Source organism: Apteryx rowi, unplaced genomic scaffold (assembly GCF_003343035.1).
Source record: "Apteryx rowi isolate R43461 unplaced genomic scaffold, aptRow1 scaffold_312, whole genome shotgun sequence".
Classification (NCBI taxonomy): domain Eukaryota; kingdom Metazoa; phylum Chordata; class Aves; order Apterygiformes; family Apterygidae; genus Apteryx; species Apteryx rowi.
In genome coordinates this window covers 324,354-344,384 of record NW_020449553.1, presented here as the reverse complement: position 1 = coordinate 344,384, position 20,031 = coordinate 324,354, and the positions used below count along the sequence as shown (strand labels likewise).

General features: G+C 37.6%; 1 protein-coding gene across 3 annotated transcripts in view; it reads left to right on the top strand.

Annotated features, from left to right (window-relative positions):
• The window catches only part of LPIN2 (lipin 2), a 48,692-nt gene extending 35,518 nt beyond the window's left edge, over positions 1 to 13,174 (top strand). For 2 of the 3 annotated variants that reach the window (XM_026070577.1, XM_026070575.1), the window contains exons 10-20: positions 37 to 130; positions 492 to 561; positions 675 to 764; positions 1,535 to 1,617; positions 2,769 to 2,913; positions 3,763 to 3,911; positions 4,393 to 4,479; positions 6,326 to 6,478; positions 7,433 to 7,547; positions 8,269 to 8,372; positions 8,697 to 13,174. In XM_026070577.1, the coding sequence (XP_025926362.1) occupies positions 37 to 130; positions 492 to 561; positions 675 to 764; positions 1,535 to 1,617; positions 2,769 to 2,913; positions 3,763 to 3,911; positions 4,393 to 4,479; positions 6,326 to 6,478; positions 7,433 to 7,547; positions 8,269 to 8,372; positions 8,697 to 8,841 (1,235 nt within the window). In that variant the 3' untranslated portion in view covers positions 8,842 to 13,174. The remainder of the gene's footprint in view (positions 1 to 36; positions 131 to 491; positions 562 to 674; positions 765 to 1,534; positions 1,618 to 2,768; positions 2,914 to 3,762; positions 3,912 to 4,392; positions 4,480 to 6,325; positions 6,479 to 7,432; positions 7,548 to 8,268; positions 8,373 to 8,696) is intronic. The other variant, XM_026070576.1, reaches the window with a different exon arrangement.
• Positions 13,175 to 20,031: the final 6,857 nt, after the last annotated feature.

Below are 20,031 nucleotides of genomic sequence, written 5' to 3'. Positions count from 1 at the left end.
GTTATTTTTAATTAATAAAAAGTACTTCTATTGCAGAAAAATTCATGGAGCATATTATTACTTATCATGAATTTGCTGAAAATCCAGGACTCATAGACAATCCTAATCTGGTAATAAGGATTTATAACAGGTAAATTCTTTACATAATGCAATTATTTTACGGATTTCCTTTAAAATCTGCTCTTTAAAGAGAATGCATTTCTTAGGTCTCGTCATGATTTGTGGTTTTCATGGGTCAGCTTTTTGGTCTTATAGAGAATGATTCTTGAACTGAAGATTTACATTAAATTTAGCTTTGACTGAAGCAAGATTTTGCAGCAATTACCACTGATGTTGAATAGTGCATATTAAAATAACTGCTTGCAGCAAACTTTAATATTAGTTGTTGGTGTCAAATAGACATGTTTTCATCAAGAAAGGGCATTTTGCACACTGCTTATTTACATTATTCAAATTTTGTAATATCTTATCAATAACATGTTTTAAAACAGGTATTATAACTGGGCATTGGCTGCTCCAATGATTCTGAGTTTGCAGGTGTTTCAGAAAAGTTTGCCCAAGGTAAGCAGACATATGTATACTTTTTTGAACATTTTGCATGTAATAACACGTGATTCTGTCTTTATTTTCCACACAAATTAAAAACACACCTAAATTAAACTAAATGTTTTCAGGCTACAGTCGAGTCTTGGGTCAAAGAAAAAATGCCAAAGAAATCTGGAAGGTGGTGGTTCTGGCGCAAGAGAGAAAGCATGACTAAACAGGTAATTGAAAGCTACTTTGATTTTGGTTCACTTGGCCATTAAAAGATGAAGAAAAAATTAATTTGAGTCTGAAGTGCCTTATAATGCTTCTCAAATAGCTTTCTGTCACTTCTTGCCAGCTGAAAGTTATTCAGTGTTGTAGTTAGCTACTTCTGTATATTTAAAGTCTCAAATACCACTCTTTATTCACTAATATCACTAGATGCTTCAACAAAATTTATTCTGTTTAGCTGTTGCACAATATTCTTAAAATCCTTTTTTACTCATAAGTGTTGTCAGAGCTACTCTTCAATCACTGCAGTATGTTTTAGGAATGTATACAAAAATTGAAAAGTAGGTGCTATGCAGTATAATAGATGTTATGCTGAGATGCCCCATTTTAGATTGAACTAAATCTAAAGCTTGAGTATACATCTATGAATTTTACTAAAAACTAAACAACCCTGTGTAGAACATGACAGCTAAAATTTGTAAGGTTAGAGGTGTTAGGTTGACAGCCCCCTTAATGCCTGGTTCATCATCTTAAACTAGCCGTTCTTAACATCTGGCCTGCAGAGTTCTGTTTCCTGGAAAAATGAAAAGCTTTAATGGATCATTTCTTCCTAAGGATGCTTTTATTAAATAATTTACTGAATAAACAATTCTGAACACTTAATACAGTTTATGTACTACACTAATAGCTATTTGCTTGTATGTGAACTATGAATTTTCTCAGATCAGTTCAAGATTCTTAAAATGGCAATATGTTCTTTATTATCATGTTGTTTTAGATACCAGAGGCAAAGGAGGGGAAATCTGAGACACAAAGAGCAAATGAGCTGCCAGCAACTATAAAAGAGCAAGTTAATAGTAGGTGTGTTCCTGTCTGAAGACTATTTTGTGGACTGAATACTGTCTCTTTTTTTTTTTTTTTTTTTTCCTTTTTTAATGAAGAATCAAGTAGAAATTTACTGTGGGAAGAAACATTTTTCTCTGAGCTATTGAACAGAAACCAGATGTCTTTGACAAACAAATTGGCAAAAAAAGTGGCAGTAAACAGTGCAGGAACTACAAGTACACTACAATTATTTCCTAAATCCTATTGTGTTTACTTCTTAAATCTTAACTGACAGAGTAATAGAGGCATTTATGGTAACCTTTAGCAATGAACCACTACTCTGTAATTTATTAAACATAGTGGGACTGTTTCTGAGCTATTATTTGTCATTCTCTTTTTTTGTAAAATCCTAATATTGTTTGAATAACTTGAACCATCTGCCATTTTTTTGTAACATGAAATAATTGAAACAATAAAATAGCATTAATTACAGTGCATGAGTTGCCCAAGATTGTAGCTGAAAACTAGAAGTATCTGGCACAAAACTGTCTTAATCTAAATAATTCACTGTGCATATTCATATTCTCCCATGATTTTGCAAAGATATTTGTGAGTGTTGTCAATGCCTGAAAGATTTAAGAAATTGAATATATTGTGACTGATTACTTGAGAGAAATTAAATGCTGCTTTTAATCATGAAATCTCTAATTAGCAGAGAAATAAGTCTTTGATAACCTTGAAAGGTGAGCTACTGCACTAACTTATCAGCCCACAGTTCAAATTATGTAGTAACTGTGGCAGCTTTTTTTAAAAGCAAAGCATTATTGCTTGTTCTGTATCCCGCTTCATCTGCRGTATACCTAATTCAGCAACACAGTATTTGTGACCACTTGACGTTATGTCTCTACTAAACCCATCATGCGTGGATACAGCTAGAGTACGCATAGTAATATCTAGAGCTCCACCGATAGTAGTATGCATCACAAGTCGTATTTGCTCATTGGCATATACTAGCTTTATCTGGGCCTTCACTAGACCATGGACTTCATTTATGTGTACCATCAGGCTAATGTTGAATCCTTTACATACATAAGCAGAAATTAATCTTGCGTAAGAATATATGAATCTTAAACCATTAAAGAAGGGTTTTATACAGCTCACATTTATTCTGATTGATGTCATGTTAGACCTACAGAAGATGATTCTTCTAGTGATGAAGCGTCACAGGAATTGAAAGAATCCCTGAAAATAGATTCTGTCCCAGTGGAGCATCCAACCCATGGGAACATTCCATCTTATAAGAAGTCACTCAGACTATCTTCAGACCAAATAGTAAGTGGCACACCTTCCTTGTATGTAGAATGCTTCATAATACTACTCTTTGTTTAATTCTAAAAGTTAGATTTTTTTCTTCTTTTTAGGCTAAGCATAAACACATTTTATAAAGTCAAAAATGATTTAGCAGTTACATTTTTTTGGCATTGGAATAAATGAATGAGGTGTACTTAAAGCATTCTCATTTTCTGGTGCTAGTGTGGGCAGTTGCGGGGAAGTTTTGTTTTTTTCTGTTCTTGCTTTTAAGAATCATAATACTATGTTTGGATAAAAAATAATAATTTCTTACAAATTTCTATAATTAAACTTCTATATTAAAATGATGTCAAAAAGTGACATTGTAGCCTTCTATAATTTGGATATCCTAATAATGTACATCTGAATTGCTGTGCGGTTTATTCATTTCAGTCTAACTTGCAAATTAGTTCTGTGACAGCCTAAATACATTATCTTCTTCATCAAGGAAGAATTTTGAGAAACCACCCACCAAGCAGAAAATACTATTGCATGCTTGGTTTGTGTACACACTGACTGAATGGAACTCCCACTTTGCTAATACTCTAAGTCTGCTTTAATAGTAAGAGTTAAAGTAGCAGAGTCAAGCATCTTTTATTACTACCTTACTCTAAGCAGACATAGGAGTTAGGGAAAAATATATGTACCCAGACTACAAAACAGATCTTACTACCAAAGCTGTGCTAGTGTTAAACCATGGTTCACTTTTTGACCAGTTAATCAAGGTAGATGAGGAACAACATTTGAGCCATTTTCTGTAGCTCTTCTGTGATTCAAAAATTCTATAGTGAAGGCAATTTATATTTTTAATTTTTTTGATTTATTCTAAAGGCAAAGTTGAAGCTCAGAGATGGCCCTAATGATGTTGTATTTAGTATTACTACTCAGTATCAAGGGACTTGTCGGTGTGCAGGAACAATATATCTCTGGAACTGGAATGACAAAATCATCATATCAGACATTGATGGAACGATAACCAAGTAAGTATCATTGTGGGTTTTTTTTCCTTTGTATTTGATATTTTATCTTGCTTTATTGATATTATTCCTCTTTTTGAAAGAGAGTAAAGAAGCTTGATTTAAGAAAAATACTAAAGAATATTTATTAAAAGTTCTGAAAAACACTTGCTGCTTTGATTTCAATTTGTACTTGTATTTACAGCAAACTAGAAAGAGCGTTTTAAAAGAATAATGTAAGATATTAATGTTTACTGTACAACTATTTGCCTTTTGATGAGACTTCTCTAGGTTTAGCGGCTATAGGTTAACTTGGAAAATGACTCGTGCTATATGGCCCTGCTAATTGCTCGGTCTGGACTAGTTACTAATTCTCTGTCAAAACACCTAGGACCTTCGGCAATAATATTTCTGTAAATATTCATTGTAAACTGTATGTTCATTAATAGCTGTCATTAACCAAACTTTTATACTTCATTTCAGCTATCTCTGATTTTGCTTTTAGGTCTGATGCTTTAGGGCAGATCCTCCCACAGCTTGGCAAGGACTGGACTCATCAGGGCATTGCAAAACTCTATCATTCTATAAATGAGTATGTATCTAACCTATGAAGCAGCTAGCGTTTTTTTGGAATTTGGGAATTAATGGGTGGGTAATTGGATTGTTGTTAATTATTATTCAGTGTATTACAGTTCATTAGTCTAAATGATGGAAAGCTACTTCTGTCATTCATAAACAAAGCTGTTTCCTCAGAGATATGCTTTTACAGAAATGGAAGCCACCACTTTTAATAGTCCCCTTCTCAGACATTTCATTCTGCACTGAGTTCTTAAAAATTGTGTGTAATACTGTTGTGATTGCAAAAGAGAACTATAATAAGAGTTTTTGAAACCACCATGGATATGTTTATTGCCAACAATTCAGGTTGATCATAAAGCCTTTTAGAAATATGGTACAATCTATATTCAGACCCAAACGGTGTCTTCCCACTACATAAATATTTTGTGTTTCAATGTGTTTGCTACCAAACTCAAGCAAATGCTTCTTAGGATATGATTTCATGTTCTGAAACAAGCCTAATTAATGACTTGCCACTGCCACAAAGGGAAGGCTGGTGGCCTGGCTCCAGCTTTCTGTTACTTACTTTGTGCCAGTTCTGGCATGATAAGATGATACAATTCAGTAAAACAGTAGAAAAGTAATCCAGCAAAATAGCAGTTTCCCCAGTCTGACTTAGTCAACTGAACATGCTCACCGTGATCTGCTAAGTGAAGAACCAGCAGCAGGCCATGTAGACTAGAAGAGGGGAGGAAGGAGAGGAAAAAGACTTTCCCATTTCAGCAGTGGTGAACTGCATGTTTGGTTTAAAAGTGTTGTGAACCGTACCCTTATAAATATTCTGCTCATCTAAGAGRTATCTAGCCTTATAAAATTAATGCATTGGTAATTTAGTGCAAAATAAATGTACATTTTTTTTCCTCACCTTCAGATTTGGTCCTTTGTTTAGCAGGCTTTCTTTTTTGAAAACATGTTGATGCCAGAAATAGTGCTTGTTGCTGAGGACAACAAGGTGATCAACTGTTTAAATATTTAGTGATCCACTTAAAATAATGACATTTTATTTTTCATTTGATGTTTAGAAGCATTTCTTTCCTGAAAAATATTTGGGGTCGTGGAATTTTTTGTTAACTTTAGCTCTGATATAGAGAGCTCAGTTCTGGTCTGTGGCCCTTTGCAGTCAATGGGAACTTTGTTCTGTATTTGGTGCATAAAAAGGTAGTCTTGAAATTATTTGCCAAATTGAATCTCGTCTTTGAAAATGCACATAAACTTTCAAACCCTTTGTGTACATATAAGCTGTGTACAACCCTGTATAACAGATGAACCTACAAAGTCTTCAGGAGTATTTTTAGGGACTCGATGAATGGTCATTGTTTTGCTTCCTTCAGTATGAGCTGCAAATTCTGACAGTAACCTGAAAATCAGCAGTCAGGACTGGAGATCTGGCATCCAATATTGTGTGTGATGAATATAATTAAAAAATTGCTCTCATCTACAGTTGGGCTGAAAGAAGCTGGATAAAACCATTGTGGCATTTATTCAAAACCCCCCAAAATGGGATAAATACCTGCCTTTCAAGTCATTTAGAATCACTGGTTTTGCACAATATGGTCCATCAAACCGTAATCTTAGTACTATCATCCTTGTTCTTTTTTCTTCTTCCTGCTTATTGTTCCTCAGACTTCATTCCAACTCATGTATTTAAACTATATGCCTTTCAGATTGGGAATAGTCGTCTTTTTCTATATGTTTGTGCAGTTCACCACAATGAGTCATTATCTAAATGGGTGCATCTGGACATTGCTAGAACAGAATATTTTTCTTGGCAAAGAATATCTTGAGCAGGAATATGAACTAAGTTGAACATTCTTTTCTAGAAATGGCTACAAGTTTCTGTACTGCTCTGCTCGTGCCATTGGAATGGCAGATATGACCAGAGGGTACCTGCACTGGGTGAATGACAAAGGAACGATTCTCCCCAGGGGCCCTCTCATGTTGTCCCCCAGCAGTTTGTTTTCTGCCTTTCATAGGTAAGCATGTGGGATTTCTTACTTCCAAGACGGGGACGGAACAAAAAAAGAAGCAGTTTACAATTTTTTTGAAATGCTGTAACCAAACACTCTGCTCTGTGCTAGATTTACTACTGAGACTTGATGTCCATCTGGGAATCATTTATAAGCTATTGTTTCTTCTGGGTTTCACGTGTAGTATGCTTTTGTTTATATAGGCATGTTAAAAGTGGCTACAAAATAGAAGTCATAGGGTAGCTCTTTGCCTATTTTCATCATTTTCTCCAAACCCTGACTAGTTACTTTTAGACTCTTTTAGACTTTTCTTTTAAAGTATAGCTGCAAGGATTTGTAGTGCAATGCTACTACACAAAATGGTGGGGGAGGGAAGTTGAGGAATACTGAATGATCTTGGAATTTTGGGAGTGCTCCATACATATATTAACATTACAGAGCAATATGGAGTTTAGTTATGATTTGACACAATTGATCTTTTGAACCAGCAACAATCTGCCTGTTCTTGATGGGAAGAGCTAATAGTGTAAAAGTCTGTCTGTTTTGGGGGGGTTGTTCATTTGTTTTTAATAAAATAAAAACCTACTGATCGATGGCTAGTGATGACATCAGCTTCCATTAAGGTCATTAATAATCCTTCCGCAGGCTTTTGGCTGAGGCGGAGTTGTGGCAAGCTTATGTGTACTCCATTCAGTCTTTTACTTTTGATTCAGACGGTCATCTACAATAAAGCAGCTCACAAACTACATTCATGAAGTTGGAATTTAGTTAGCCAATTTATTCACCTATTTTTTACTACAGATGTTGGAGAACAGAAAACATTTCATTGGCTCTTGTCTATATAACTAGCAACTCTACTAACTGGAAACAATGAGAATACAAATACCAGATAAACAGGGGAAGGAGGATGCCCTGTATCAAATTGTGATTTAGAATGTGATTGTTCAAATTTTATTTTAGGGAAGTAATAGAAAAGAAGCCTGAAAAGTTCAAAATCGAATGTTTGAATGATATCAAGAATTTGTTTGCTCCCAGTAAACAACCTTTCTATGCTGCTTTTGGAAACAGGCCCAATGTAAGTCTGTTCCTTTCTAATTGAAGGGTTAAAATGCATGAAATACTTGGGAAGCAAAAGAAATAGAATTTTCTTTTTGTGTCTGTTTAAATTTGAATACAGAAATGGGACATAGGTGCTTTTATGGGTTTGGTCATGAAAGCTTACATGCGGATACCCAAAGTAAAAGCTAATGCAACTGCTTACGTGAGAAAGGTTACAAAGATGTATTAGCATTCTYAGGATTTTATTCAATATGTGACACCTTTCCATCTTCTTTTTCAGCCTGTTTGACAGCATTATAACCTAATGTTATTGATTCAATGTTCCTGAATCATTTTTTGTATCATACAGTTCCTGTAGTTTCTTTGCAGCTCACTGCTATTGTAATTGAGCTAGTGAGAAGGGATATTCCTAAGAGGAGTATTGTCACAAGGAATAGTATTGTGTGGTATAGATTTTGTGCGTGTTTATGGTACCAAGCTTGGGAACAAGACTCAAGGGATTTGATGGGGGCAGGGGAGGGAAGGAGAGAAGAGAAAGAAGGGGTGGGGGAAGAAATGTTTTTGTTTTTTAAGGGACAGTTTTGCTGTATACTTTTGGGTCAGCTTTTATATCAATTTTCTCATTCCTTCAAAAAATTGTTATACCACRTTCAACAAGGAAATGTCAAAGCAGAGTAATGATTTTCTTCTGCGCTTTTGTTCATTTTCTTCTGTGCTTTTGCCCATGCTTTTTGCAGGATGTGTATGCCTATATGCAGGTGGGAGTTCCAGACTGTAGAATATTTACTGTGAACCCAAAGGGTGAACTGATCCAGGAAAGGACTAAGGGAAACAAATCCTCGTAAGATCATTTTTATTATTTTGGTTAGAAAAAGTATTTAGGAGTGAGATTAGAAAATAATTGTGACTGTGACCATGATGATTCCTTATGATCTCCTATTACAGCATTTGAATACTTTATTTGCCAGAGACTTTCAGCTTTGGATACTTAAATGTAGCTTTTCAAAAGAAAAATAAACTGGCAAAATAAAATTGAAAATTGCTTTTGCAGTAACACTGCCTTATTGACTATAGACTTCTGGACAAGACTTCTAAAGCTTTTTCTGGCTACAGTTGAACAGTGACTAGACTGTGGAATAATGGTCTTTCTTCTTTTTTAATATAGGTATTTCAGACTAAGTGAGCTTGTGGAACATGTGTTCCCATTGCTTAATAAAGAACAGAGTTCTGCCTTTCCATGCCCAGAATTCAGCTCCTTCTGCTACTGGAGAGAGCCTCTTCCTGACCTGAACATGGAAGAYCTAGTCTGAAAAGCACTCCTCACCTAGAAATGGAATTTCATATTCAGCTACTCAACTTCAGTTTAAATGTGAAGAACTTCCTTAATGAAGATGTTAATTTATATACTGGTACCATAAGTCTTACTAAAGAAATCACTTTAACTGTGTCAGTTTGAGACAAAGAAAATGCAAAGCTGCTGTCTAATTTTTTTTATGTGTTTTTGTGTTGTTTTTTTTTCCTGCAGTGCTTGTCTTTGCTTAACTGTTCTGAGGCACTTGAGATTGGCCTGTCAATAATGCTAATGGTACTCAAGTGTTTCATGACAATTAAATGCTGAGGTAAACTATGACTTTGCATTTTCATCAATACAGACTTTATTGTAAGCATAGACTTTGTATTAGTCTTAATAGTATATTTTTTAAAAAGAAGCCAAAAAGGGTATAGAAACTGCCAAATATGATGTCAGACCTATTAATAAAAACCCCGGTCTAATGTTCAGATGGATAAGTAGGCCATTTCTCAAAGGAGCCAGAACCGAAGAACAGTGTGCTCTTTCTCAAATAAAATACAGAAAATGTGTAAACATTAACAGCCTGATAGACTCTGAAGACACAAATTTCCTCTTTAAATGTAAATATGCCTTTTTCACATGTACAAAACTGTGCTTGTATAGTTCATGCTCAGATGAACTCTGCTTACTTTTTTAAACATGCTGTGCTTAGACCACTTTCTGAGCTTGTTAAAATGAAAGTTGTCTTCAGATACTTGTATGGCTTTTGTTGTTTCCAGGCTGCATTGTTTTATGTTAAATTTCAATCAAGAGAAATCTTGAAGAGTTCTTTGAGTCGGGGAGCTGGCATTTTTATTTCACTTTTCAGCACAGAGATGCGTAGGTGTGTGTATGCTGTGTAGGCCAGTAAAAAGTATGTACAGATTATATTCAGGGAACTGTAGTACTAAGAAAATAACGTATTTAACTTTTTAATTATCTACTGCAGGTCTTTCCAGAATACTGTGTTGCAGGTTTTCAGTAGCTGGAAGGAAGTGCAGCACAGTAGTGAGATTCCAGGTATGAGAATGGTTTAAATGCTGCAGAGCAGAATAAAACTTTTTTTTTCCTTTTGAGTAATTCATAAGTGTCATGCTGGTCATTCTTCAGGTTCAGATCAGAGCCTGTAAACAAACTGCATTCCAAGTCTAGTATTTATCAGCTGTAAAAGCAGCTAATATTTCTCTCTTCAAAAGTACTTGAAGGCAAAAGTAGTTCTGCTTTTTAAGTTGAGTTAGTGCATTTAACCTCCTTAGGACAAATCTGTGATGAGAATCTGTGTTTCCAGCCCAGAGAGTTTAAGGATTATGGTCCCTTAAACCTTTCAGTCCTGGGCTTCCTATGGCCCACAACCTTCCTTGTCACTCTTTAATCAAGTTCCTGAGGCCGTCCATTCGGGGCAATGCCCAAAATTTCCAGTGGGCTGCAGGGGAAGCTCTTGCCACTACACGGCTTCCAGTGGTTGCACACTCCTGTGTCAAGAAGCGTGAGCAATGCTGAGAAGGCAACTACACAGCGGCCCGCTGTGGTGCCTGCAGCAGGGCTTCTCTTGGTCAGAAACAGCACTTGGGGGTGCTCTTCTGCTCCAGCCTACTTATGCTGAGTAGAGGAAAGGAGGAGTTCACGATCTCCTTTTTTCACTACCTGCAAAACAGTGCGTTTAAAGGACTTCCGCCACCCACAGGAATATTTTCTTTGTAAGGCTGAATAGTCTTACTGTAAGGTTCTGATGTACCATTAGCTAGCCCTAAGTCAATTGGTGAACTGCTTGGGAGACAACTTTTGGATCATTATATAAATTAAGCTACTTTTTAATTCTTCCATTTTAAAGCTTCAGTGTATTGCTGGGTCCACAAAATATTAAGTAAGGAGTGGGGGCGAGGGGAATCAACTTAGAGTCTCTCTTTCAAAGCAGGAGAGAGAGACTGGGAAAGGAAATGTACCTGTCTGTTACTGTGTGCCATATATGTAAGTGAGTTGAAAGGCTTCCTCATTCTTGTACTGTGAAAACTATACTTTCAGTGACTGTTTACCAAACTCTTGGTTATGTCACCAATCTACTCAGTGTTTCAGTGGATTTCACAGGATTCAACTCAAAGCATATTTTGCCCTACTGCACAGATTCTTTGCACTGGCAGAAGCTTACAAACGTCATTCCATGTATTTTTTTTCCTTTCTTAACTTTTGTTCCATATTCTTATGACCCATATTCTTATATGGGTTCTTAACTTTTGTTCCATATTCTTATTAGAAGAAACTGAAATTTTCATGATCACTAAGAGCTTTGAAAACCAATGAGATTTGGGCTTTTAAGTGGCTTAAATACTTTAAAAAAAAAATTCCAACGTAATAAAATATTTTATTTAACAAGATTAAAGATCCTATATAAAGATTCTGTTTTACGTGAAGGGAGTGAAGCTGCTTCTCTTAACAGTCCTTTGGGGAAGTCAAAATTTTCTTTATCATGTTTAATTGATTCTTGATGGCCTTGGTATTAGGCAGGTTTTCTAAAAATAAATAAATAATAATAAATAAAATAAAAGCTCTTCATGAAAAATATAAATTATCTGGGATAGCATTCCAGATTGGACAGATTATTACTAAGTTTTGGCTGTATCTTTTTCTTGATTTTTTTTGTTGGTTAATTTTTTTCTTCATTTGAATTCTGTTTATCCTTTCAGATTGTCATAGATAAACTGTGGATTTTACAGTGGGGACTTGGGTATATGAACAGTGTGAAAGCTAATATCACATGTATCTCCAAATGCATATAATTTAAGCTGGTGTGAATTACAAGATTGTGTGGTTGTAGAGAGCTCCTCATTCTGCTAACCTATTATTTTGCATTATAGGGATCTCCAAAAAGCTGCTTAGTTAAAAATTTTGCTTTTCCAATCTCTCTGTAACAGCTATAACTTTGATATTTGGTTTTTGATAAAATGTAAAAGTGTTCTTGAGTATTTCTGATACACGTATGGTGGGGGGTTTTGCCTTTTTTTAATTTGGAAACATCTTTTATTTGAAGCTTTGTTCAGATTGTTTAACCCTGTTTAGGGACAGAATTTGGGGGGCACTGTTCCTGTCATTGCATACCTACTTAATTTGGATTACTGGGCACTTTATTGACTCTGGAAAAGACATCTCATTACTATAAAACTGTAGGCTTGTGCTGCAATATTAATATGAAGTGGGGTAGATAAGAAATATGCATTAGCTTGTTCTTTGTTACCTTAGTCAAGAGAGGTGGCCTGAAACTAATGTTTAAAAACAAGTTGTGCTATACTTATTTAGAATTAGCACAAGCTAAATCATTCTTTCTATGAAAGAGGAACTTCTAAGTGTATATGTCTGTGGGCACATGCACATCCCTGTTAAGACTGTGTTGTTGAAGATGCAGATCCTCTTAGCRTTGGAACCGTGTCAAAAGTTGAGTCAGCGATATGTATCTAGGGACAGATAAGGAACATTGCAATTCAGGTCTCGTTAGTTACTGAGACATTGCCCATTTCTGTAATTAAGGATTAGTAATTTAATCATTTGTATAAAGTGGTAAACATTCCTGGATTTTTTTTTTTCTTTTCTACTCTACCACGCTTATACTTGTACTTCAAAAAAGGTTGGGCTTTCGTCCTTAACAGTACACAGTTGCATGTGGAATCTTGGCTCATGTATCTTCAGCTTCCTGTCATCAGAATCCTCCTTTTAAAACTTTCTTTTTTTCAACTGGAAAAGTTTTAACGCTTGTATCAACTCAGTTATGGAACTTCTGAAGCAAACTCTGAATCAGCTTATGGTAAAGCCAAAAGGGATGAAAAGAGATCTCATGTTAATATTTCATACAAGTCTTGTAGAAAATGCCCTCAGATGAATGAGAGTTGTTTAAATGACAGTAGTGCAAATTCATAATGAAAACATCAGAAATGCATAGTGAAGTTGAGATGCCTTTAAAGTGTCACTTTTACTTAAAGAAGTCTTAGTTTCCAAAGTTAAACCCTGCTGAATAGAATAGATTTTTTTTTTTTTACAGTGTTAATTATTTCCAAATGAAAGTTACRTTTTGAGTTTCTTTGAGGGTGGGAAAACTCTCTTCAGTAGTTTCTATTTCAATTTTATGTTGAACATGTGGAATATTTGATTGTTAGACAACCCAATCACTAATAAGATAGTGTGTTTAAAATTGTCAAATCTGTGACCATACCAATACAGTCGTTTCTGTTGATACTGGACTATCCTGGGTGCAGTAACCCACACTTTGGTGCAATGTTTATTGATGTTCAGAACAATGTTACCACAATAAACAAACTTAAACTAAATATTTTCTTCAGTTTGTACTTAGGAGTTCTTATATTACTAATGTAGTAAATATGGATTTATTTAAATTGTATTCTTCTTTTTACATGGAATTCAAGTTGCTCCACCAAGGACTATTGACACATTTGCTTCCTCCCACACTCAATTGATTTCTTCTGGACTATTTATACAACTGATAAATAATTGTTGTTATCAGACTTGCATTGTATGCMAATAGCAATATTGTGTTCAAACTATACAAAAAAGCAAACTTACATTATAATATAGAATATCAGCTAACAGATGCACTGTGGTCATAGATGCATGTATCAAGAATAAATAAGCTCCCTTGAAGAAAACCTTGCAACCACTTAGTATGAGCACTTGTAAATTTGCCCTAATTTGGAATTTTATCCTAATTACATCCAAATTAACTTTTTCCTTTCAAGGCAAAGTAGTGTCCTCCAAGACAGTGTTAATTTGCTTGAGGCAATTATTGTGAAAGCATCATGGAAAAGCATATATAACATAGTGTGTAGCCATACTATGCTTGTATGCCTACAGCCTTAATTTTCAGTACAAACTTATTCTTTCTAGTCTCTTGCTGTTATTCGTAAATATATCTATCAGTCTATCTTAGAAAATCCAGTTACTTCTGTGACACTTAAATGTGGCAGTATGTTAAGATCTGCATGAAAGTATAAACCATGTTGTGCCTTTTGATCCTTCCACAATGTATATTATTTGTATTGCTGTCCCCAGCATGCATTAGCTCTCCTTGTGCCCAGGTACAGAGCTCAGTGTTAGTGTTTTATTATTTATTACTGCAGTAGCAAAATCTCTGTTTCTCTTTATCCTTCCATGTGGTTCTGCTTACTCACCGTCACCTTCTCCTGTACCCTTCTCACTCTCCTGCAGGTGACACGTGGTGTAGGTGGCAACTTAATATGGCTGTGAAGTAGCTGTATGCATATGATTGCCCACAATCTTTACTGGAATCTTGCTATACTGTATTTTTTTTAAGAGAAAATGACTTTCTAGCTCAGATGATCTTGAAGTGATTTTTGATAAAATTTCACTCTTGACGTGCTTGACCTCAGAATTTTCTCTCTATCAGTGCCTATTCTAAGAGTAAGTGTGTGTGTACATATGTGCATGCGCATCCTTTTACAGCACACAGAAATGTGGTTTGGCCCAAATGTATCTTAATTCCCTCTTGTCATTCCTAACTAGAAGTTTTCTGACAAAATGGGATTTTGTGGAAAAAAATTATCAAAAACATGAAGAGCAATAAACAGAGATGGTATTCTTATGGATTTGTTACCGGTGTCTTTAAGCATATGTCCATCTTGTCTCTGATTAGCATGAGAAAGCGACTTGGGAGCAACTGGTGTGGACTGACGCATACCTATTGGCACTTTTTGCAGTAGTCCAGCTGAATAGCATTTCACCAGTGTTCATATCTGTTCCCCAAATCCTTGCCCCTCTCTCACACGCAGGCCTCACTAGTTGTTTTTTGTGCAGTGAGTGACTGTGCAAGTGCAAGCAACAGAAGGGTGATACGTCCTGCGAATGCCAACTGTTCAGGTTTGTTGCAAAAACATGTTCTGAGCTCCTGCTGTTTCTCCTGCATCCATCTTGTCTAATAGTAAACCTATTCATGGTGTATGGATTGTTCTGTCTTGGAGCAACTAGTCTTAGATGTGTAGAGGACAGGGGCCTCTACTAATTCTCTGTCAAAAGCTCCTTCAGAAACTTCTGGATGACTGGTCAGCCTTTTGGGGGCTCTGGTTGCTAGCAAGGAACCTCATCCACAGCCTGCCAAATTCTCAACTCCCTTCTCGAGAGAGGGGTTGCCTTGCCTGTGAAGTCTGCTAAACCCAAACTCCATCCAGTTTGTGGGCTATGAGTTCAGGAAGATAGTGAGAAGAGGGGAAGTTCACCATAGGTTTGTGTGTCCTGGAAATCCCATTACTCCACTCCCACATATTTCATGCTGATTACATCCCCCCAAGAGGATCCCATGGTGTTATATACACAGTCTACCCTGTTCTCTTTGCCCACACAGACACACATACACAAAAATAAAGAGGAGAGGTGCATTGAAAGAGTGTCTCAGGGAGAAGTGGTATGGCCTGTAAACCACATTGTAGCCAGCTGTGGCCATGTTTCCCAGAAAGGGCACTTTCTCTTGTGGAAGGAGCACTTTTCTTGCATGTAGGGCATCGTTTTTTAAGTGTCATGTCAATCAATCTGTACCAGGAGGGCAATGGCAGGCTACGTGTGCAGCTTTGTGCTGCTGGTAGGGAAGCACCCCTGCCTGTTGTATGCCAAGCTCTCAGGCCAGCGGTGAGTGAAGCTGTGATGTGGCTGGCTGTTCAGAAGTGTTTTCTGGGCAGTGCCAGGTTACCTGTGCAGATTTCCTGTATGCTGCATGGGTGAAAAGCGTAGGATGCAGAGCTTCTGGAAGTTTCTCTGYGGGGCACAGCAAGGACATATTGTTATCTTCTGCATGGCAGGGGCTGCCACTTTCATGGGGCATGTTTTCAAAGCTTTCGTACGGCATGTTTTCCAAATAGAATGCCGTCTGCTGCTTCTCCTCCCTTGCCATAGTCAAATTAACCAAAAAACCTGGTGATATTCCTGTCTCATACTGAGGATGCCCAAGGCCCCTCTAATCACTCGGGAGGCAGTGGCTGTAGCGAAGAAYAGGGGCAAAGCCCTGGAGAATAACCTTTTGCTGTAAATCTTCCTAAGGGCCAAAGGTGGCTGGGGCATGGTCTGAACTGTCCCCCGCCCCACACACACACTTGTGTGTGATGTGAGGACCTCCCTGCCRAACAGCTGGGGCAGCTTGGCTTGGTGGGAGCTCAGATGTTGAGCTACATGAGAGCAGGGACTTGGGTTAATGGCTTCCATGTAAAGTGCTTTGAACTGAGTACAGCTGTGCATTGAGACAATCACAGGCAATGCTGAGCCACCTCATGAGTGCTGCAAAAGTCTTTTTCTTGCAAGGAAATGTGCCAGAAAGATAGTTTTGCCCAAGCTTTCACCTTGTACTGCTGAGTTCTGCTTTAAAGAGTAAACAGGAGGAAATACGGGGTGCTTAGTTCTGAAATGAACTGGGGGACCTTCATCCTGTTCATAGGAAGTGGGGCCACATTGTCACTGGACTGATGATTTCAGGCACAAAAATGACTGCACACAGGGGTAGCATCTCCCACTCATAAAAATCAGTATTGTGCACAGTGCTGTGACTGGGTGGCCAGGGGTCTCACTTATCCCAGCACTGAGAGCCTGTGCTCTTTATGGCTTCTTTGTAATCTTTTCTTCTCTTCCATTCCTTCTCTGCCTCTTCTTTCTCTTTCCTCCATCTCTGCTCACTTGCCCAATCTTTTGTCCCCCACTTCTGCTGTGGGGATATTCTTCTACAAGTATTTTGGAGGAAATAGGCAACATAGCCCAGAGTCAGCTAGAACAGTCTGAGGCACTGGAAGAGCAACTAAAACTGGTAAGAACTGAATCGGCAGTATTTCTATCCTGTGTATCACAAAGCCTATATAACAGTGCTTGACACTAAATAAGTAAACACTTAAAATACACATGCAAGCTTGACTGGGAAGCCAGAAATTGATGTTTCTAAAGGTGGGGAAAGGAAAAATATCAGCTTACGGTGCTACTGTGTTCACTGGAAAGCAAGGGAGCATCAAGACATCACAACAAGTAGGCTTTATTTATTAATATTTGCAGTTGTTTTCCATCAAACAGTTTTCCTCACGTTTCTGGATATTACTGTCTGTCTGTATGTGGAGGTGTATGTATATATATATACACACACATTAAATATATATATATACACACACACACAAAAAGCATACTCTCAAATGCACTTGTCTGTGCTGAAAAATTATAGTAACATTTCTTTTTTTCCACAGTCAAAATAGATAGCTAGCTAGATTGGTAAATGCCACAACCTGCTTATGTATTAACATGTTATAGGATGCTCTTTGAAATCTCTCATATAACAAAGAGTTGGCAGAGCTGTTCTTTTGCCTCTTGTATTATGTCTGCAGGGTACATTGCAGGAGGTTTGATTCTGGCTTGAGTGCAAGTCTTTCTTGTGATGACAGCATATAGCCTTAGATAATCCTGATAACTTGATGACTTGAACTTTACGCCAGTATCTGGGAACAAAGAGCAGCCAAAGCATACCTGCTGATCAAGTGTCAGTGGGGTGCATGTTCCCCCAGTCTCCCTGTTGATAACGGGGAGTGGGCTGGTGAGATATATGCCTATCCACTACTATGCCATAAAGTATGGACTTACTTTTTCAACAAATATAACTTGCTTTCAAATGCATGATGTATCTAGAGGAAACAATTCAAGAGAGATTTGAATCTCCTGGTTGCAGCTGGGGAGCTCTTTATCTTGTATTCTCAGCCTTTGTAAGCTGTAGTAGTGGTGTGGTTATACATACTATTGCATTGTTTCAAACCGCCTTCCTACACCTTCCACTTACAGCTTGCTGTACTTCCTTGACTACTTGTAACTTTCTTGAATGGCTGGTTGGCTTCACCAAGTTTGCTAGAGTCTGTCTCAGCTAAATTGCATGAAGGTACTGCAAGTAACCTGGGGTATATTGAAAGGATGTATGGTGGAATACCAGATGAAATCCTGATTGCTTTGGGTAATGTCTCCACTATCTATCTCTTAAGTTTAAATAGTAATTTTGAATAATGAGGTAGTTCATATGTTTTGCAGTAAAAATTTACATTGCTGCTTTGTTCCAAGCTTTCCTGGGGATATTGTAGATTTTGTGTCTCTCTGCTGCCTGATTTGCCTTTCCCCTTATCTGCTCTAGGATACCTTATTCATGTTTGGCTGGAGCAGTGTCTCTCTGGCTTTCTACATGTGGGCTTGTCTTCAGAAGCTCTGCAGCTAATGATCTGGGTATTAGATTTACCTGCTTTACAAATGATGCTGTTTTGGGGACTCTGCTGCTGTTAAGAGCTGTACTGTCCCTGAGAGACCACCTCGCCTTGTGCCTGCCTAAAGCCTGTCGGACACAGATGCCTGTAGAGCTTCATCTGGTGTGGTTTGGCTTTCTTCCTGTTTTGACTTGAAATAGGAGCACCTGAGATGACTGATACTGTCCGTTTTGCACACTTGATTTGGCCAAGAATCTTGCAATCCTCATACTGCATTGCAAAACTACGTTGTTTAAGAAGTCAGGCAAATAAATCTCAGTCTGTTTCCTACAAAGCATATCTATGAAACATGCAGTGTACCTGTTTTAGAGCTCCCACCTACAGGATTTTTTAAGGCATTCTTGGTTTACAGATACTTCCTCTTTAAAGTGGTGGATGTTCTTGGACGTGGTAGTCAAATTCATAAAGAAACTGTGAAATGTTCCCTTTAGTGTAGGTATTTCCTTGTTCTGCTGCTGTTTCTCACTAAGATACAGAGGCTCTGCCAGGCGGTTCAGGGTATTCTAGAGCAGGGCTCTCACTCCTTCCTTTGAAGCTGTTCTGTTTTGCATGGAACAAATATTCAGTGGGCCAGTGAGTGAGTCTGTGCGTGAGTCTGCTTCTAGCTGCTGCTTTAATGAATGTTTTATCCAAGCACTCATTGAAGCAGAGACTGGAACTCAGTTCCTACCTCCCTTTGGTATTCAGGAGGCTACAGAGTTGCAAACTTCCAGTAAAAAAAAAAAAAAAAAAAAAAAAAAAACTTCACCAGGAGGAACTGAGCCACTTACTTACCCTGATTACAGCAATTGCCAAAGAAGTGGTAATTAAGGTTCAAGTCTCCCTCAGGAAAGGCAGGAATCTAGCACAGCACTTCCTTGTCAAAGCTTTAGCCACTGTGCTGCTAGAGAGGGGGGATGGGACACTATCCCTAAAAGCTCTAAAACATGCCCTCTAAATATGCCTCCTAGATTGGGTTTTGCTGTGGCATAGTTTAGGGAATGCTTTCTATCTGTGTATAAATGCCAGTTATGCTGCAGTATGAGGGCTCAAACAATCTTAACATCTTCTGCAGCAGATCCTGGGTATAAGGAGAAACTTTCTGGTAGAAGAAGTGGCCCTGTCTGATTAGTGGAACTGGGCATGTGAATCTATGGGCTGGATTTAGAAGTCTACAGGGGTAGTTAGGTAAGAATGAATGATATAACTTTTGTTAACTCTAGCACTAAACTTTTCACCACTGATTCTTAAAATGTCTCATTTGGAGCGGAAAAAAAAAATCATTTTTGTCAGCTAGGTCTCCCTAAGCACTCATCTCACTTTGTTTGTTTCCATGAGTCATTTTTGGAACAGGCAACGATAACGTAACAACACGAGTCATACAAAGTCTGGAGCCAACTTCTTAGAGCACAGAGCTTTCTTGAGGAGAGTAAAAAATATCCCAAAATAGCCTCTCAGACTTCTGTACATAACAAGAAATTATGTTTAAAAATATGGTTGATATAGCTGCCTTCCAAAAAAACCCAGAAAAAAGTCTATCCTGTTCTCTTAATTTTGAGATCTATAAAGGTAGTGGGCTGGGGCTGAATAGAGGATGAAAGAAAACTGAGAGCCTCTGAATAAGAGGGTCTACATGCAAATGCATGATAGTCCCTCAAGCTGCAGCACAGACCAAGACAAATCTGCAGGGAAACGAAATGGGGGAGTCTCCTTTTACAGGTTGTAAAGTGCAAGTTTACTGTATGCCTCATGCTAGTGGCTAACAGCAACTCCTATAGGAACAGCTTTCCTGCTACAAAATACATGCAGTCCTAGCTTCTGCTGATCAGTAATACCGAGTTTTCTGAAGATCAGGTGCAAAGAGATCTTCCTGAAACATGTGCTTTAAAAATCCCCTCCCAAGGAAGGGAACA